The 19880-nt window shown below is 34.2% G+C and overlaps 2 protein-coding genes across 2 annotated transcripts; both read right to left on the bottom strand.

Moving 5' to 3' along the window:
- Positions 1 to 8234: 8234 nt before the first annotated feature.
- On the bottom strand, positions 8235 to 9989 carry LOC112796732 (uncharacterized). Its single transcript, XM_025839314.2, has 2 exons — positions 9409 to 9989; positions 8235 to 8753 (listed from the first exon to the last, which is right to left on the bottom strand). Exons 1-2 carry the CDS (start codon positions 9577 to 9579, stop codon positions 8598 to 8600), a joined length of 327 nt encoding a protein of 108 aa, XP_025695099.1. The 5' UTR covers positions 9580 to 9989; the 3' UTR covers positions 8235 to 8597.
- A 1678-nt stretch (positions 9990 to 11667) lies between these two features.
- On the bottom strand, positions 11668 to 16972 carry LOC112796731 (uncharacterized). Its single transcript, XM_025839313.3, has 7 exons — positions 16664 to 16972; positions 16336 to 16393; positions 15374 to 15676; positions 15231 to 15279; positions 14998 to 15092; positions 14045 to 14121; positions 11668 to 11980 (listed from the first exon to the last, which is right to left on the bottom strand). The coding sequence occupies exons 1-7, from the start codon at positions 16810 to 16812 to the stop codon at positions 11923 to 11925; spliced, it is 789 nt and encodes a 262-aa protein (XP_025695098.1). The 5' UTR covers positions 16813 to 16972; the 3' UTR covers positions 11668 to 11922.
- Between the last annotated feature and the right edge of the window lie 2908 nt (positions 16973 to 19880).

Raw genomic sequence — 19880 nt, 5'->3', positions numbered from 1 at the left:
TTAAAATAAGGGATAACCCTAGCACGCGTAGCACATTGCGCAGTCGCGCAACCCTTTTTCCCCCATCCATCTTCTTCTTCCTCCTCTCTTCCCCAACCGCTGTCGCAGCAGCAGCACCGGCCGCCGCCGCACAACCTACCTCCGTCACCACCTTCGGCCATCATTCCTCTTCCCCTTTCACCACCATCCGTCCTCTCTTTCTCCCTCTCCTCTCACCGTGACCAATCCCTCCGCTGCCACCCCGTTCCACCATCACCGCCGGCGACCCTCTTCCTCCACCCACTCCCCATTCTTTCTCTTTAAGCCACCCCCTCTCCGCCTCCGCCCGTTCTCACCTTCACAGCGCCGGTGGCAATTTCCGCCGCCTCCATTCTGCCATAACCGCCACCGTTCACGGCGGCACAGCTCCTGGCCCTTTTCCCCCAGTTTCCTTTCCATTCTTCGTTCTTCTCTGCTCCCAGGATGTCGGATAAGGGCAAAGCCATAGCCACTGCCTCCAAGAAGAGAAAACACTCTACCCCCTCCATTCCTTCCATCTACAAGAATTATGCCAAGAACCCATTAAATGATGTAGACAAGGAAAATCAACAGTTACCTTCTACCAATCCAGACAAATTCCCTAACCTTTACTGTGAGCTTCGATTTTCCAAATATCGAACTACAAAGCTGAACATTGAGAAAAGGTTGCTCCTCCCTACTGATGTGAGACGGTCTATTACCGGTCAGATCCTTGAGTTGGGTATTGACTTTGTTGACCGGGATTTGGGGGATATCAATGTATCTTGGGTGAAGGAATTCTACTGCAACTTCTTCCGTCCGACATTGGATTCGGTTCAAGTGAGGGGTAGAGAGATTATGATTACTGAGACTGCGATTGAGGAGGCGCTACAGTGCCGGCATGTACCTGATGAGCTGTGTGCCCATCAGCAGGCTGAGTTAGCCATACACAGCATGACTTTTGATTATGAGGCACTCAGGACTGTTATTGGGTTACCAGATGCCACATGGGTTATGGATGCGAACAATACCAAGCCGAAAGGGATGCTCTTTACTCATCTGACTCGTGAGGCCAAGACTTGGCAGATGATATTCGCTTGCTATGTCCTACCCACCACCCACTTCTCTGAGATTCCTATGGAGATGCTTCTACTGATTGGGTGTGTCATAGAGGGGAAGGAGGTCTCTTTCCCTAGACTTATCCGACAGTGTATGTGGCGGGCGCATATTCGTGGCCTATTCCCATTTCCTACATTGGTCACGAGTATGGCGGCCTTAGCTGAGGTCCCATGGCTGGACGATGATGTGCGACCACCGCCCCCTGATGCTGATGACAGGGAGGTTACTATCCCCTGGGGTGGTTGGGTGCACGAGAGGCCACCTGCCAGACGCCGCTCTCGGGCCAGAGCTGTCATCGGGACACCTTCACCATCAGCCCCTACAGCTGCCCCATCATCCTCTACAGCTGCAGCTCCTTCTTCATCTACAGAGCCGCCAGCAGCACCTGAGCCTACTTATCTCCTGGTCCAGCGTCTTTTCCGGTTCTTAGAGCGTGAGAGACGCCATGTCAGACGCCGTTTGGATCGGATGGACCAGGCACTGATTTCCTTGGGTGCTGAGCTACCTCCACTTCCCGATTCTCCGGCCTCCGATGAGCAGGATCATCAGGAGGAGGAGGCGGAGGCACCGATTCAGCAGGATGCCCCTGACATTACAGAGCCACCGCAGACTCAGGAGGAGCCGGTCCCACAGCCCGAACCAGAGCCTATCGTTGTACCTCCCACTGATCCTCCGGTTTAGCATCGAGGACGATGCTTGGTTTTAAGTGTGGGGAGGGCACCGGTAGCATTATTTGGGAACCGGTGAATTTTTCAGCCTAGTTATCCTATTTTGCACATTTTTTGTATATATTTTGATGCAATTCTAGTTTGCTTTGGATACTTTTATTGCTTATTTTGGATTTTAGATATTTTGATGCTTTTGGATATTTTTAGATGTTTTAGATGATAGATTCCGTACTTTTAGTTGGATTTTTCTTTATACGTTTTTGTTTATCTTTACTTTTAGTTGTGGTTGTGATTAGAAAGCATACTTTGAATTGCAAAATACTTAGTCACCCTTTTTGCATAAGAAATTGATTTTAAGTAAAAGAAAAGGGTGAACTAAGAAATTTTTGAATTTTTCAATCACAACAATGCCTAGTCAAACATTGAAATTTTCCAAGGAGTTTAAATGTAGGGCATTGACCCAATTGATTGAAAGAAAATTGTTGGTGAAACTTGCTTGAATTTCATACTTTGTGAAGCATGTATTGAACTAAGAACACAAGCTTGTGAGACTTGAGCCTATTGATGTGGTTACATTTTATAACCACTTATTTTCCATTCTTGTGTGAATTTGTTCTCTTTCTATGAATGTAATCCTTGATTTGCTTGATTCTATATGTCCATTTATTTCTTGTATTTATGCATTTATATGATTGAGGCCATTACTTCCTTAGCCACTTACCCAAATAGCCGACCTTTTATTCTCCATTGTTAGCCAATTTTGAGCCTATGCTTAACCAACTTATTCTCAATTTAGCACATTACAAGCCAAGGCGGAAAACCAATAAAAGTCCGTGTTTGGATCTTTGATTAGCCTAGGATAGTGAGAGTGTTTATTATTCAAAGTTGGTGAGGCTTGGGAACATTGGATGGGATAAAAGGGGTAGTACACTTTCATGTTTAGAAATTGGGTACATACTCATCTATTGATTAAATGAATAGACCTTATGCATTGATGCTTTTGTATATAGTTTGACAAAAGAAAAAAAAAGAAATGAAAAGAAAAAAAAAGAAAAGAGAAATAAAAGTGAAAATGAGAAAAACAAAAGAAGAAAAAGAAGAAAAAAATAATAAAGAGGGGACAAAATGCCCCAAAGTGAAGTCAATAAAAAGAAATCAATGCATAGGTGTTATGAATCAAATAAGGATGCATGAATATGTAAGAAAAAGTGAAGAATGGGTAGTTAGAATAGTTTGAACTTGTATAGGTCATTATATAGTTAGGTGGGGAAGTCTATGCTAATCAAAGATTCAAATCCTAGTCCACTTAACCATAAATGATCCTACCTTGACCCTAACCCCATTACAACCTAAATGAAAGACCTCATGATGAATGTATGCATGCATTGAATAAGTGTTTATTGTTAGAAGAAAATCAAATTTTGGAAAGCTTGATTAGAAGAGAATTGAGTGAATTGACCCTTAAACACTTGAGTGAATAGAGCGGATACACATATCCGGTGAGGGTTCAAAAGTTCAATCACATGTGTTCACCCATATTATCTATATTCTTGCAAGTTTAAATTCTTTTTTTGACAATTCAATACAATTGTGGTTTGGAATTAATTCCTATTACCTAGCCTTGTGCTTACACATGCTCTCTTGGCAATTTGATATGTTTGAATTAAGCATTTGCATTTACTTTAGGTAGTTGCATGTAGATAGGACTCATATAGTTTAGTTGCATTCAATAAATGTCATAACCCTTAGTTCCTTCTTATTTTAGCATGAGGACATGCTAAGGTTTAAGTGTGGGGAGGTTGACAAACCCCAATTTGACGGTTTGTTTTGTATTGAATTTAGAGTATTTTTGATAACCTTTTGTCACATTTAGCCTATGAATTAGCATGGTTTTGTATCTCTCCCATATTTGTGCTTAAGTGTAAAAACATGCTTTTCAATCCTTATTTTGATGAATTCTAATTTCTCTTTGATTCCATAAGATGCCTTGATGTGTTTGCTAGTAATTCCAGGATTGAAATAGGCTAGGCATGGATCAAAGGAAGCAAGGAAGGAAGCATGCAAGTGGAGAGAAGCACAAAAAGCCAAAGAGTTGATCTCGGCCAAGCACGCGTACGCGCACAAGGCGCTCGCGCGCACATCGCAGAATTAGCCAAGGACGCGCACGCGTACCGTGCGCGCACGCGTCGTAGTCCGCACGTGATTCTTTTATTACAACACGTGCCTGGCGATTTTGGAAGGTTTCAGCAACCACCTTTGGCGCCAAAATGCACATAAGAGCCAAGGATTGAAGGGGATTGACATACATTTCACACCCATAGACTAATTAGGGGAAGATTAGATAGATAGTTAGTTTTAGAAGTAGTTTCTAGAGAGAGAAACTCTCACTTCTCTCTAGGATTAGGATTAGGTTTAGGATAATCTTTCTTCTTAGATCTAGATTTAATTCATGCTTTGATTCAATTTTCTTTTATCAATTCTTAATTTTCTCACTTCTCTCTTCCTAGTTATGTGATTTGATAATTGTAATTCTTCACTTTGTTTTTGGATATATTGTTGTTCCTTTGATTTCTTCCAATAATGCAATTTGAGGTAATTCATGATAATCGTGATCTCCTTGATTGTTGTTGTTAATTCTTTGCAATAATTGTAGTTATATTCTATTCTTGTTATCAATTTACTATGCTTTTCTTTTATGCCTTCCAAGTGTTTGATGAAATGCTTGGTTGGGTTTTAATGTAGCTTTTGTTCCTCTTGGCTTTGGTTGAGTAATTAGTGACTCTTGAGTTATCTAATCCTTTTGTTGATTGATAATTAGAAGTTGCTAATTGATTTGAATACCTCTAAAGCTAGTCTTTCCTTTAGGAGTTGATTAGGACTTGAGGAATCAAATCGATTCATCCACTTGACTTTCCTCCATGGTTAGAGGTTAACTAAGTGGGAGTAATGGGTAATTTGTTATCACAATTGAGGTGGATAACTAGGATAGGACTTCTAGTTCTCATATCTTGCCAAGAGCTTTGCTAGTTGTTAGTTTATTTTCTTTGCCATTTATATTTCTTGTCTAAAATCTTAAAAACCCCAAAAATAACTCACAACCAATAACAAGACACTTCATTGTAAATCCTAGGGAGAACGACCCGAGGTTTAAATACTTCGGTTATTAATTTTAGGGGTTTGTACTTGTGACAAACAAATTTTTGTATGAAAGGATTATTGCTTGGTTTAGAAATTATACTTTACAACGAGATTTCATTAGTGAAATTCTAAACCATCAAAAATCCGTTCGTCACCACACAACCACATCGAGTTACCACTTTATGCTCCCTCTTTCTATCAGTCTTCTCCAACCATTTCTTCTCTCTGAACCCCTCTCTATTGCAGACAAAAGTGTACCTAACAATCTCTCCAACAATATTTCTTACCTTCTTTCCTTGTCTTGTTGCAAACCCCTTAATGCGGCTATAGTTATTATAGAAACCTCTTGCCTCCTCATGCCTGTTAAATTCCATTAGAAGAATTTCTTCCGATCTAAGCCACCAATATCTACATATCCAAGCGACCCCCCTCCATTATCGCACTCCAAATCTCCAACCACATCTTCAGCGTCAATGCCCAGGTCAAACAACGCTTCCTGCAAATAGGTCAACAAAACCATGATGGCAAAACCAAACATACATTACAAACTTGGCAAAGTATTTGGTGGAGCTCTTGTAGAAGGGTCCATCAAATGAAGTTGAGTAAAATATTTGTATATCGAGAAAAAAACACTTAATTGATAAACGACTCCTTCTCTTTCATGGTTGAAACTCTAAGCATACTCTGTTTTATCTACACACTCCACAGATTGCAAATTTGACTCAACTTTACTCATTTATGAATATTTATTTAGTTAAATTGTTAAATTGTACACGACACAAAGTTAACGAAAGACTTGTTTATTTATTAATGTTCTCAATTATTTCACATCTTTCATTCTTTTTACATGACTTTGATGTAGGATATTGATAAGAAGATTTATATCAATTCGAAATTTCACAAAATAATTCCATTGATAGTATAGTTCAAACCGATAATCAATCCTCAAATCAAAGTTTAATTTTGGTTGTCACAAGTCCAACCCAATAAAAGTAACCGAGAGTATTAGTCCCGGGTCATCTTCTCAAGGAATTGCAGTGAGGTATGCGTATTATTGGTTATGGTATCCAAGGGGTGGGTTGGTAAAAGGGCAAGTAATTAAAATGGCAAGAAAAGTAAAGCAAACAATTAAAGAAAGCAAGTAATAAAGAGAGACATTCATGGCAAGGATTGAGAATATAGGCTTTCTATCCTAGTCACTCATAACAATAATTAACAAGAATTTATCCTATTACGTCATCCCCGATGATGGAAGAAAGTACAATATTATCTTCACACTTGAAGAAAGTCTAATAAGACTAGTTAATCTCAATCCAAAAATCCTAATCAACTTACTAATTGAATTAACAAGAGATTATAGTCAATAGAAACAATATTAACTAACAACTCTAGATCGGCAACCTAACTTGGGTGTTCATGACTCAAGATTGCCTAATTCCTCTTTTCAAGCCAAGAATGCTCAAAAAGCTACTCTAACATCCAACCAAGCATTTTGTCAAACACTTGGAAGGCATAAAAGGAAAGCATGGTAAATTGCAAGAAATAGTAAATTCTACCAGTACCCAATGCAAGAAAAGTAAGATCAACAACTCAATTCAACAATAAAAGAACATCAAACATCAAATTGCATTAAAAGAGATCCAAATCCAACATGAGCATTTATAAAACTAAAGAGAGACATAAAAGGAAAATTAACACTACAAACTAAGAGAATGAAAGTGTAGAAACAAGAAATTCTAAAGGAAATAAGATGAAAACAAGAATTAAACCCTAGATCTAAGATGCAAATTGACCTAAGAACCCTAATTCTAGAGAGAAGAGGGAGCTTCTCTCTCTAGAAAATCAACCTACATGATGCTAACCTACAACTAATTGCTCCCCCCTTTGCCCAAGCTTGAATTCTGCATGAAATAGCCTCTGGAAGCAGTTGGATTTGGGCCTGGGAAGCTCAGAAATCTCCCCCAGGGTTTTCATTATGAGGTCACGTGCGAGTTGTGATGCGTATGCATGGGTCACGCGTACGCATTGTCTGACATTTTCTTATCACGCGTACACGTCATGTCACGCGTATGCGTCGCCTAGCGACCTCATCTCCAGGCGTGCGCGTCTGTCACGCGTGCGCGTCTGTCACGCGTGCGCGTCGATATATGCATTCTAAATCCTTGTTTTTCCATGAGTTCTCCACTTTGCATGCCTTTCTCTTCACTCCTTCCATCCAATACTTGCCTTATGAACCTGAAATCACTCAACAAACACATCAAGGCATCGAATGGAATTAAGATGAATTAAAATTAGCTATTTTAAGGTCTAAAAAGCATGTTTTCACTCTTAAGCACAAAATTAGGGAGAATTACAAAATCATGCTATTTCATTGAATAAATGTGAGAAAAGGTGATAAAATCCCTTAAATTAAGCACAAGATAAACCATAAAATTGGGATTTATCAGATATAAACAAAAATTTTTAATTCATAGATACACAACACATAACACTTATTTTTCTTATTTTTTAATGCACATAATTCATAATTTACTAACATAGAATTACACATTATGCTTATGTTATTAAAAAATAAAGGCAAAGTTACCTTCTCAAACATGTCTAACAATTATTAAATAAAATAAATTACAAATTATTAACAATAAAGGGTAAGTTACCCTCTCTGACATGTCTAACAATTACTAAATGAAATAAATTACAAATTAATCATAACAAAACATTTTTCTCTGAATTACAGGAGTTATTAACAAAACTCATTTCATAATTTTCAATTTCTTTCAAACTCATTGTTCATTAAAAAGTTCAAAACCCAGACAAACTGAATTAAATTATATCATCATAGTTAATATAAACTCTTCATCTAACATGAAGTTTAATATCTTAACTAATTAATTATGATTCATTTTTTTCCTAACTACAAGAGTTTTAGAGGAGTTCTACTTTATAATTTTCTTAATTTTTACATTATCAAATAAGTGTGATTCTAACTTTAATAATATCTATACGAAAAAATAATTAACTAATTGAAACTCACGAGTCTAACTCAAGAACCCAACTAAAAAGACTAAGCGTTCATTGAAATTAACTTAGTGGCGAGAGGAAAAGAGTCGATCAAACTCAGAGGGAAGCAACACATTCACTCATTCTTTTCTCTCTTTTGGTTTCCATCTTCTATATATGTCTTTCCATGTTTACTTAATTTCCTGCATCTTTTTTCTCCAAAGGCATATCATCCACAACAATGATTGCTCAATTCGCTAACCACCGTAAATTCGGCTCTTCTGGATTTTGAACTTCTTAATAAAAGATCGGTTTCAAGAGAAATAAAAATTATAAAATGAGTTGGATGAAATAACTTGCCTGCAAACTTAACAAGTTCACTCGCAACATATTACTTCGACATCATTCCAACATAATTAACAAACTCATAACCACTCCTCAGTGTCCCTAAACCGTTCTTTAATACTAAAAAAACTGTCATTGCACATTTGCACCAACAAGCACCCTCACCTTCTCCATCTATGAGCCACAAAAATAAAAAACACCTATAGTTATGTTACATTCCCACTAGCCACACCGTGGCAATGCCTCATTAAACAACCTAGTTAATAATAAATCCTTACATGTTGCTCACAATTATAATCTTACACCTCAATACCTCACTGTCAACCCTGTTCATTCTTGGCCAATTAGAGAAAATTGCATACATACTCCCTCGTCTGCATAACCGGTTTTCGCCTGCGAAAACATCTCCACCATCGCCACGTTCCATTTCCACAGGTCTTCCGCCTTGCTGCTACTTGATGTCATTCTCCATTGCAGTTCCCTTACCTGAAATCATACCCATCACACAAACTCAATTACTCAACAACTCTAGCGTCACTACTCGTCATTAGCCATGATGCTACCAACCACCAAATCTTCAACCAATTCAAGAAATTCAACACACACATTCATACTCAACAAATTCAAGAAATTCAATAAACTAAGTTAGACAGATTCATACTAAAAAATTCAACAAACTCAGAAAATCCGAAAAATCCAACAAATAGATTCACACTCGACAAATTCAGCTATTCGAGATATTAACCTAAACAGATTTATCCTAAAAAATTAAACATATTCAAAAAAAAATCTAATATTCAACAAATTCAAAAATTTCAAGAAATTCAGCAACCAAATTCATACTCAACAAATTCAGAAATTCAAGAAATTAACCTAAACAGACTCGTACTAAAAAATTCAACAAACTCAAAAAATTCAAAAAATTCAACAACCAGATTCATACTCAACAAACTCAAGAAATTCAAGACTATGAAGGCAGTGCTAGTAATAGGGAAGCCAAATCAGAACTAAACAGAACCAGGTCATGTATACTAGAATGGTTGGTTAAATTATCAATGATGGATACTCATACTCCCATCCCTTCTCAAGAGTCATGCTCAAATTTAAAATATTTCAACTGTATTAGAAGAAGAGCACGAACCTGTCTAATAGAGCAGATGAGGCAGAAGACAGAGACAACCAACCAGTCTGACAGAGTAGAGGACGCACACGACGGAGAGAACGCTACTACGGTGACGACGAACCGGCGAACGGAGCCGCGGAGCAAGGAGAAGCCACGATGAAGACGAGGAAGCCGCAGTGCAGGTGACATCGTTGGAGTCGCACTGTGTCCGTCGACACGAACAACACGACACGGCCGGCAGTGTTGCGGTGATGTGAGGTTAGCTTACGACTATGGTGTCTCCGTGAGGTGAGGTCAGGGTTACCTTTTGGGGTATTAGGATTGGGGAATGGGAATGGGGGTATTGGGTGTTTCTGTATGTTTTTTTCCCCTAAAAATCCAATTAAACAAATAAAAAAAACCTTCGAACCGGCCTGGTGATAAAAAAATCGCCGGTTCTCAGATTTTCATCAAGACCGTATGGCTGACCTAGATTTTTCCCCTCGATCCCAAACTCCCAATTCAAAAGGTAAATTTGGCTTTCATTAGTCCTCCATCGAGGACATTTTTTATCTAGTATAGTACTCTCAAAAAAAAAATAATTGAGTCCACAAGAGAATGGCCCTTTCTTTATGATTCCATCGTACATATAGCCCAAACAATGTGATGATGGCCCTGTGAAGAAACAGCCCATCATCTGTGGCTCTGAACATTTTCAGCTATGTTATAGTAACATATGGGTTGCACTGCGCCAAGTTGTGGAAACCGCTACTGTTACTAGTTTCCTCGACTTTTTTCTAATGGGTTTGAGGTTTCTTTAGTCATTTACATTCACACTTCAAGACAAAAGTCACACCTGCAACTTAATAGTATATGGCATAGCAAATTGCCAGTAAAACTGACTAGTCTTCCTATAATTGTAGCATATGAGAGAACCTACTTTCAAATTGTTTAACTTGTTGAGAACATTCACTTTTAAACATTAGAGCCAAAACTCATTTTGCTTGGAAGCATATCCAAAAGATGTATGATCCCTACCTTTAAGATTTTCAACACATGGAATAGTCATGTTAATTTTCTGTATGTGCTATCGTACTTCTGAAATGATATGTTTACTCATATTTGATTTTTGAGATTGTTTAACACTTTTTAATATTCAGATTTTACCTAATTTTTTTATATTGATTTTAAAAATATTCATTATAATATTATACACTTTACCAAACTTTAGGTAACTAAGATGAAGATTCACATGTGAAATTGACAGTTGAGAACTGTTAAATAATTTGATATATTTGATTAAATTATCATCGAATGATTTTTAACTTTTAACTTCACATGAAGACAACTGTAAGTGAATTTTCACCAACAACTAATAAAATCACTAAATTATATTTGGCTTGTTAATCATCAAAACTTTTGGAATAATTTGGAGCTAACAAATCTAACCCTTAAAATTATGTTGTTCTTCTTTTCTTCTTTTTTCTTCTCTTGTTTGTTCTTCTTTATCTTTCTTTCTCTTTTCTTATTTTCTAATATACTTTTTTTTCTACTCTTCTCTTCTTCTAAGAACATTTTCCTTTCCCTTCTTCTTCCCTCCTATTCTCATCTTCTCTTTTCTTTTATTCTTCTATGGTTAATTTTCTCTTTTTTTTATCTCATATTTTCAGATTCTCTTTTTTCTTTCAAATGTTCAACTTTTTTATTTTTTTATTTTGTTGGAATTCACCATTAAAAGAGTATTTTAATCAAATAAGTTAATTTTTAAATTGAATTATACAAAAATATAACACTGAATTTAGTTGAATAACATGAAAGTTATTTTTAATTCTACAAATAATTAGTTGAATAATACAAGAAAACTCATTTTAATTAATAGCATAAAAATATATCTTGAATCACTCATAAATTTTTGAATTCTATGTTTATTGTTGTAAAGTTTTTGTATTTATCATTAGAAATTATGCATTTCTTTTTATTTTTCTTAAAAAAATTGTTTATCTTTAATAATTTTTTTTTGTCTGGTGTATAACTTCGAAATATTAATTTTATCCTTGTAATATAAAACTCTAAAAAATATAAAATATAATAATATATGTGTGCATACTTTATAATATGAATAGAAATTATACTAAATTGTATGTGCAGACATTAATTATAGCATGCCAAAATTCAATCTGACCATTTTTGGTCAAAATTGGTTGACTCTATAGAATTTTTTTTTATAATGACTAACCTGTTAAGAATTTCACAAATGGAATCGCAACTAGTTTGCTACATTTTTTAACATGGGACAAGTTGAAAAATTACTCTCTCACAACAAACTTTCTATTTGAGGGAGAAGTTTCTAATACTGCATTTCCTCCAAGGCAGAACGGTTCTTACCTCCAACATTTGCAATTTTGCAGTATACTACACAGCCTTTGGTCTACTAATAATAACGGCATTCAATATGCAAACATTGCAAAGTTACATCCAAATTTAAAATTAAAAAGGAAACATTAGAATCAATAGGCCATATTTACAAATATTCATGTCTCGTACCAGAGGATGTCATTCATCCGGCATTGTGTTCATTGCAAGGCCTTTAATCACATGTCGGCATTGAAACCTACCAGGGAAAAAATATGGAAGTGTATAAATATAGTAGAGGAATAAATACAACAGAAGATATCACGAACTGAGGAAGCTGTACTATGAATCCCAGCTACAATTGAAGCGGTTGCAGCCTACATCCCTAAACGGCTATAAAACCAAATAACTTCTTTATATCACACCTCACATCTGTACCTAAATCCATCTTTTGCCACCTTTGAACTGCTTTTTTATTTATATAAATATTAAAATTTTTAATTCCCTAAATATTTATAGAAGTTTTGCGAAAGTACACATTACCAATTCAAGGAACTAAAACATTTTTCATATTTATATCAATAAAAAGTCACCTTTAAACCATGAAAAAAATCATAGTTGGGAAAAATATAAAAATATATTGTAATCCAAACTAATAAGTTTTAGCTAAAAAAATAGTTCAACAAGCAAAAACAACATTTACAATTTAACAATTTAAGTATCAAATCTATACATATTACGATGAAAATTGCCTTGTATATCCAGCATTTTTTTCAATTCTTACTTTATTTTTTGTATCTATAGACATATATTTTTCCATTACTATTAAATCTCACCGGAGATTGTGAGTGAACCGTATCCATACAAGCTTTCAAAAGTAATTCCAAAATAACCTTTAGGTTATGATGCTTGCTTACGCAACCCTTACAACCATTAGGCCATGGTTGATTTTATGTTTTTGTATCAAATAAAGAGTATACACTTATAATCTAAAAGCATATGTATTACATGATATATAATAATCTATACCTATTTGTTCAATATCATCAATTTATAACTTTAAATTTATTAATAAAATTGAGGCTTGACGAGCACGAAGTGGTAGACAAGGTGCTAGTATTAACAAATATAAAGAATCAATCTATACCCAGTTTGGTAATTATATCACTTAAAAATAGTACATTTCGAACACAATAGATTATCTTAAAATTACTTTTCAGATAAAGTATTTAAAACAAACTGACTACTGCATAATCGATTTTTTTAAAAGCAATTATACAAATAAGTGATTAAAGAAAGGAGTTTAATATTTTAGCAGTTCCGAACATATCTATTACCTCCGTATATGCATGTTTGTGTCTCTAAAACACTAATCAAATTAGCATAAGGGCCTGTTTGATTAGCAGAATTTTTTTCTGTTTCATATTCTAAACAAGAAAAAAAATTGAAAAACAATAAAATCTAAAAAGATAAAGTACTATTTTGGTCCTCAATATTTGGGTCATATTCTAATTTGGTTCTTACTGTTTTAAAGGTTCTATTTCTGTCCCAAAAAGTTTCAAACAAGTTAAATTTGACACTAATAATTAACAAAATGAGTGACACGGGCATTAACAACATTACTAATTAAGTCATATTCTTCCATGTGTTAGTAAAACACTAAAACATAACCAAAACCTTCTTGTGACACTTCTCAATTTTCTTTTTGTACAAAACTCCAAATCCTAACTATCAATCATCAATGCTTCAAAATAAAAGGAAAAACTTTTAAGTTAGTAATTGTTGGAGGATCGATTTTACTTACAAACTGAAACCGAATACTATTAGCTCTTCAATATAAGAATTTTGTTTGTGTCAAATTTAATGGTGGGACAACATTGAACTCACTTAAAACATTTTTGGGATTGAAATAGAATCTTTGAAAGTTTTTGGGACTGAAATATGACGTTTGAAATATTAGAGACCAAATTAGAATTCGACCCAAACGTTAGGGACCAAAATAATACTTTACTCAATCTAGAAAGAAAAACATATCAAACATTGAAAATAAAATTGAAAAGAAAAAACAGTTTTACAATTCAAACAGTACCTTATATTTTCCATATAGGCTTGGCATATGAAATCATAATATACTAGAAAGTAGAGAGCAAGAAACCAAATGCTATTTAATTATGGGGATTATATTGAGCAGCACGGGAAATTTAAGGTTCCATGGTTAACTAGCATATAAACAAGCAAATCGTAGGCAGTAGGCACATATAAAAGGCAAACCACCCAAATGAAGTTATAAACAATATACGTTATATATTAGATGTGGTTATACCAGATCATATCTTCTGAAGGAACAGCTACTTCCTCTACCTGGTTGCGGCACTTAACCAATAGCTTCAAAGGCACAACCTAGAGTGAAAATACAGTTCAGTAGCTAGCGATACAAAACAAGTAAAACAGCCATTGCCTTCAACTCCCAAATAAGAAAACCAATAAAATTGTTTTGGTGTATTGCTAGTAAAACAATATGCAAGCAAGATTGAAAGCACAAAACCAAATTCACTACCATGTAAACCTGAATCATACTAACATACGTATTAAGATGTATAAAAGGATATATGTTTTTACTGCATAAGCATGCTACATCAAAATTAGTTTTTTTCCCTAAAAAAGAAAAGAAAAAGAAAGAAGTAAGTTCAGTTGTCTCTGTGAGACCTCATCATGGAATCAAACATTGATGCTTGTACCGGTTAGGCTACCTACATTACACTCTTTGGGCAAGCCCCTTATGTGACCCTATGAATTATGGGATGCTTTGCACTGGGATTCCCTATTGTTTCGGTTTCAAAGGGAAATAAGTCAACTGCCAGTCTGCCAAAAGCATCATCAATCAAATCCATAACTTGAAAGGGAAGCAAGTTTGCCAATTTCTAAGTTGAACTATTTTCTAAAAGAGACAATATTAGCAAAGAACTCTCCATAGCTAAGACAATTCCATACCCAAAAAACTGACAAAGGAATTGATGATGTAATGGTGTTCACTAATCCGACCACTAGAATTATTAAAGGAAACATCTAATTTCTATTATATGAAACAGAATATTAGGTACAAGGCATATTTGAATAAAGGAAGCTAGAGCACCAAACAGAGAGCACTGCTTTATGCTTTAACAAATAAGTAAAGTACAAGCATCACTAACAAACATTGAAAAAAGCAGTATGATACCATCATTCACCTGAAACATTGAAACAATAACACCCTAGACGCAGTATGTCATGGTTTACCTGCTTGTGATACCTAAAATCACGTTTTGGCAGAAAATGCAGAGGCTGATTGAATGAAGAAGGGGCCTTAAACAGCAGAAACAATTTGAGAGGACCTGCACAAAAGCAGGTAAAGCACAACCATTATGACACCTGATGGTAGAGCAAAGAAAATAAACAAGGAGATAATATAAAGAAAACTCGGATTTAATGATTAACAATTGTCAGTAAGCAATGTCAATGATAAGTACTACCGGGATAGTTGACAGACCCAGCACCCTTTGATATCAATGCCCGGATTGCCTGTAAAGTAAAAACACAACACATAACCTTACACTCTCTTTCCCCTCACAAAGCATAATGCATCATAATTCTCAATATGAACAGCATAAGGAACCTTTCTCGACAGCCCTTCTGCCAGTTTATTTCTCCCGAAATCATCTGAATCTGTTGTACGTGCAGCTCCATGAGAGAAGTTCAAGACATAGATGTGCAGGGGCCGAAGAGGGCTAGCTCCAAGAGCCAATACAAGCTTCTCCATGGTGGGGACTTGGCTGATCATCACTTTGATGGCAGTTTGCACTTTCAAGAGTGTGTTCATGAACTTATCCATTCTCCTGATTCCCATCTTAATGTCCCTCATTTTGCTCACTTGCTGTCTTCGAAATGATGTTTTCGCTGTGGTTCCTATAGCCAACTCCTGAGACCAACAATCAAAATCTGGGAAATTAGGATAAGGGATTTAGAACGGAGCAGTGGAATTAGCGGTTGATTATGATAGAAAAATGGAAATATCTGTGTTTGTATGAATATCACCAAAAATATGGGAATGTAAAATGGAAATATGATAAATGTATGAATGTGAATATTTGATTGAGAAGTAAGAAGAATTATTAAATCAAAATTAACAATTACAGAAGGAAAAAAAACACACACACACACACTCTCTCTCTCAGAGATAAGCGAAACATCTCAATTCACTTTTGAAATAATCCATTATAATAGTTTCTACCCGTATTTATACTATGAGGAAGTATAGGGAACCAATAAAATATATGTACAATGTATAAAATCGGGGGGTTAGAAATGTTCGATTCAGTAGGATATTAGATGTTTATTATCTCTGATACCCAGATGGTTATTCTGGATAGTATGGGTGTATTGTGTTTGAGAAATTAGTAGTGTTTTATCCTAGATGTTCATTTTTTAACTCATATGAGGCTAAATAAACAGCCCATTGTACACATTGTACAAATACTCTATTGGCTCCCTAGCAGGATTCTTATACTATTTTCACTCGCAACTAATACTATTCTACCAGGTATAACAAAAAGCATTCGAATCATAATTTGAACATACCAGCTCTTTATACTCGGAATGCAATGTATCAAATTCAGCGCTCATATCCTGCACCGTGCTGCATAAACGAAATGGCCTTCAGAGCTCAAATTTTTGTATTTCTCGAGAATGAGCAGATATATGAATAAGAATTTTGGGTGCACAATCCCGAAAAAATGAAACTGAAATTATTGCAGTGATCATTCTAATTAATAATTTCTATTCAACTGAAGGAATTAACAGCAGAACGTGCGAAATTATGGGAAAATGAAACAAAAAAAATTGAAAAAAGTGAAATTGCGTAGGAGATGGAATGAAAACGATGTGATTGAAAATTGAGGGCCGTTACGAGGGGATTTGGAGATGCATGTAAAGGAGGAAGGAAACGACGTCGTTGACGGTGTGAAAGATCGTTGAACCATCCAACGCGTCTGATGCTATGTTGATTACACTGTAGTCCACTTCCGGTTCCGGTTCGGAGCTAAAGTTGCCTTCCATTTCCGCACTGCAGTGCTCTCCCGCCTCCCTCTCCCTCTCTTCAAATTCAAAACTTTTTATCTTTCATACAGAAAATTTGAAAAGGATTTTTTGGTACTAGGGTTGGCAAGGGTAACTCGTAACATAGGGTTTGAATTTTTCCCTAATTCTAATTTATCCTAATTCTAACTACGAGTGGAAAATATTTTTAAATTTTAAAATTTTAATTAAATCACACTTTAAAGTTTTAAATTCTATCTTATTTATTTTTATTCAAAAAATAAAAATTTTTAAATAAATATAAAATTCAATCATTTCAAATTTCATACATATTAATAAAATACAAAATAAAAAAATTAAATTCAAATTAAATTTAAAAACAATAAAATCTTAAAAAAATCTAACATAAAATTACAAATAATATGACTATCAACTAATTTAGTGGTTATCTCAAATTTTTATAGGACGAAGATTATGACTTTAAAATTCACTTTTTTCACTATATACATAACTATTACATGTATGTTATATAATATATTAGGAATGAGGGTAAGATAGGGTAGGGTCTACCCTAAACCCGTATCCTATCCTACCCATAGACAAACTCGCACCGCACTCTACCCTACCCATAACGGGTCGGGTAGACAACCCTACCCGAATAGGTTGGTCCAGGTTGAGTATTCGCGGATAGGATATATATTGACAATCCTATATAGTACTTTTTTAGTGTTGTCACATTGGCATTTGGTACTAATTATTTATTGTAAATTATTTATTCAAATGTTACTATTTTTAAATTATTATTTTAAATAGCTAAAATGCTAAATCAAAAAGTGTTTTTATCATAGTTGTCCGAACCAAACCGGTGATTAAACTAGTCGGATTATTAGGTTATTGGTTTAATCAGTGGGCCACTGATTGAACCAGTCCTATGTAAATAAAAAATAGTCAAAAATTTAAAATACATATTTTCACTAATATTTTAAGAATATCTAGCTATTCTAAAATAATATAGAACATGAACAATAAGTATTTTGTTGATTTTATTCTATCATAAATATTTTATTTTGTTTTTATATTAAAATAACTATTATTTTCAAATTTTAATAATTTATTAATTAATTTATATCTATTATACTATTATATATTTTAAGTATTTATTAAAAAAAGATATTATATAATTATGAAAAGAAAAAATAGAGTTTATAATTATTGTTAAATATAAATATAATTAATTTAAGAATGAGTGAATTTCTAATTAAAATTAAAATAAATTAAATAGAAGTAAACTATTTGATGAAATATATATATATATATATATATATATAGTAATTTATTGTATAATATGTACAAAGAGCAATTGCTTCTTAATCGTAAAATAGTAGCACAAATGGGTATTTTAAAGGGAAATTGCCTTCTTATGATTGCCAATGAAATCATAACATAAAATAAGAATTTTCCAGAGAATGAACTCAGGGAAGGTAGTAGAGTAGGGATTTGTATAATAAAATAGAATTCATATGATAAAGTCATCAAAATGAACAACCACGGCTCAATAAAAAAAAGATTGATTCTTCGTTATAGATTATCTTTTTTCTCAAGACAACAATCAAAATTTGATTGCCATAGTTTTTGTTTTCGTAAATTTACCCATTTTGATTTTTTATTTCTAGGCCAGTTCATTTTGAATTTGGTAGTTTGACCGTGGAATTTCGTTCTTTTTTTATTTCCGGAATATGAGTGTGTGACTTGTTCTAATTGATCTTATTACAAATACAGAACAAAAATAAAGGATCTGTTATCTTGATAGAGATAGTTTTACCCCGTCAGATATTATTTTCTAGTATCTGGAGCACGGAATATATAAAAATAGATTTTAAAAAATATTAAAACTATGATTCATACTTAATATTTCGACCTCGCAACCGAACTTTAATAATATCTATATGAGTTGGACGCTCTAACCATTCAGCCATGGATGCTTAGTGAGGATCCTCGTGTGTGTGTGTGTATATATATATATATATATATATATATATATATATATATATATATATATATATATATATATATATATATATATATATATATATATAATGTATGTATATAAATAAATTATAATTATATGTATGTATTATAAGAATGAGTGTATGTATTATAATTTGTAAATATATTAACAAGAAACATGAGTGGCTGTGAATGACATCCCTTTCATTAAAAACAGGGGCTTGCACCCATCTCAATCATTTTGAGAAAATTATAAATTTTAAACGGTTCAAGCGGATCGGACTTTATTAAATTTGACCGATTTTTGTCGGTTCATCCCGGATTTGATTGATTCGTATCGATTCAAGTATTCGATTTATCAATTTTTCGTTCAAATCAGTGATGAGGGATAAATGTTGGTCTAAATTTTTTTAAAAGAATTTCATTGCAAGCAAAGTCCGAACCAATAATTAATTTCCAATCAAAGTTTAAAAAGGTTGCCACAATACAAATCAAAATAACCGGGAGTATTAATCTCGGGTCATTCTCCTTAGGAATTGCAATGAAATGCTCAATTATTAGCTATGAAGGGATATTGAGGTTTTGAATAATAGACAAAAAAATAAAACCAACAATTAAAGAAATATAAATACTAAAAGGCTACTCATGGCAAGGATCAAGAGTCAAGGTTTCCTATCTTGGACCATTGACCACAACATGGTGATTACAAAGGATTAATTCCACTTAGTTATCCTTTAACAATTGAAGAAAAGTCAAGTGAACATAATTGGTCCTAGAACCAATTAACAACCCTAAATTACCAATGGAACTGGACATCAATAATCTCAAGGGACCTAAGTCCTCAATCACTAGCCAAGAGTACCAAAATCTACTCTAAAAACTAACCAAGCATTGTATCAAACACTTGGAAGGCATAAAAGAAAAGCATAGTTGTAAGAATATAAAATCTACAACTACCCAATGCAAGAAAATAACAATAAGACTTCAATTAAACAATAAAAGAACATAAAACATGAAATTGCATTAAATGAAAGTAGAATCAACAAGAGTTCATAATCATAAAAGCAACAAAATAAAGGGAA

This window comes from Arachis hypogaea, chromosome 4 (genome assembly GCF_003086295.3).
Source record: "Arachis hypogaea cultivar Tifrunner chromosome 4, arahy.Tifrunner.gnm2.J5K5, whole genome shotgun sequence".
Lineage (NCBI taxonomy): Eukaryota > Viridiplantae > Streptophyta > Magnoliopsida > Fabales > Fabaceae > Arachis > Arachis hypogaea.
The sequence above is the reverse complement of the archived record's forward strand: the minus strand, read 5'-3'. Positions and strand labels throughout refer to the sequence as shown.

Bases quoted from the DNA above. Each gene is read 5' to 3' on its own strand.
- LOC112796732 (XM_025839314.2), bottom strand. From the start codon at position 9,579: ATGTCACCTGCACTGCGGCTTCCTCGTCTTCATCGTGGCTTCTCCTTG. The intron at 8,754-9,408 runs GTTCGTGCTCTT...GTATGATTTCAG, and splicing joins TCATCTGCTCTATTAGACAG to GTAAGGGAACTGCAATGGAG.
- LOC112796731 (XM_025839313.3), bottom strand. From the start codon at position 16,812: ATGGAAGGCAACTTTAGCTCCGAACCGGAACCGGAAGTGGACTACAGT. The intron at 16,394-16,663 runs GTAACGGCCCTC...TCGTTTATGCAG, and splicing joins ATGCATCTCCAAATCCCCTC to CACGGTGCAGGATATGAGCG. The intron at 15,093-15,230 runs GTAGTACTTATC...GCTTTTGTGCAG, and splicing joins TGGGTCTGTCAACTATCCCG to GTCCTCTCAAATTGTTTCTG.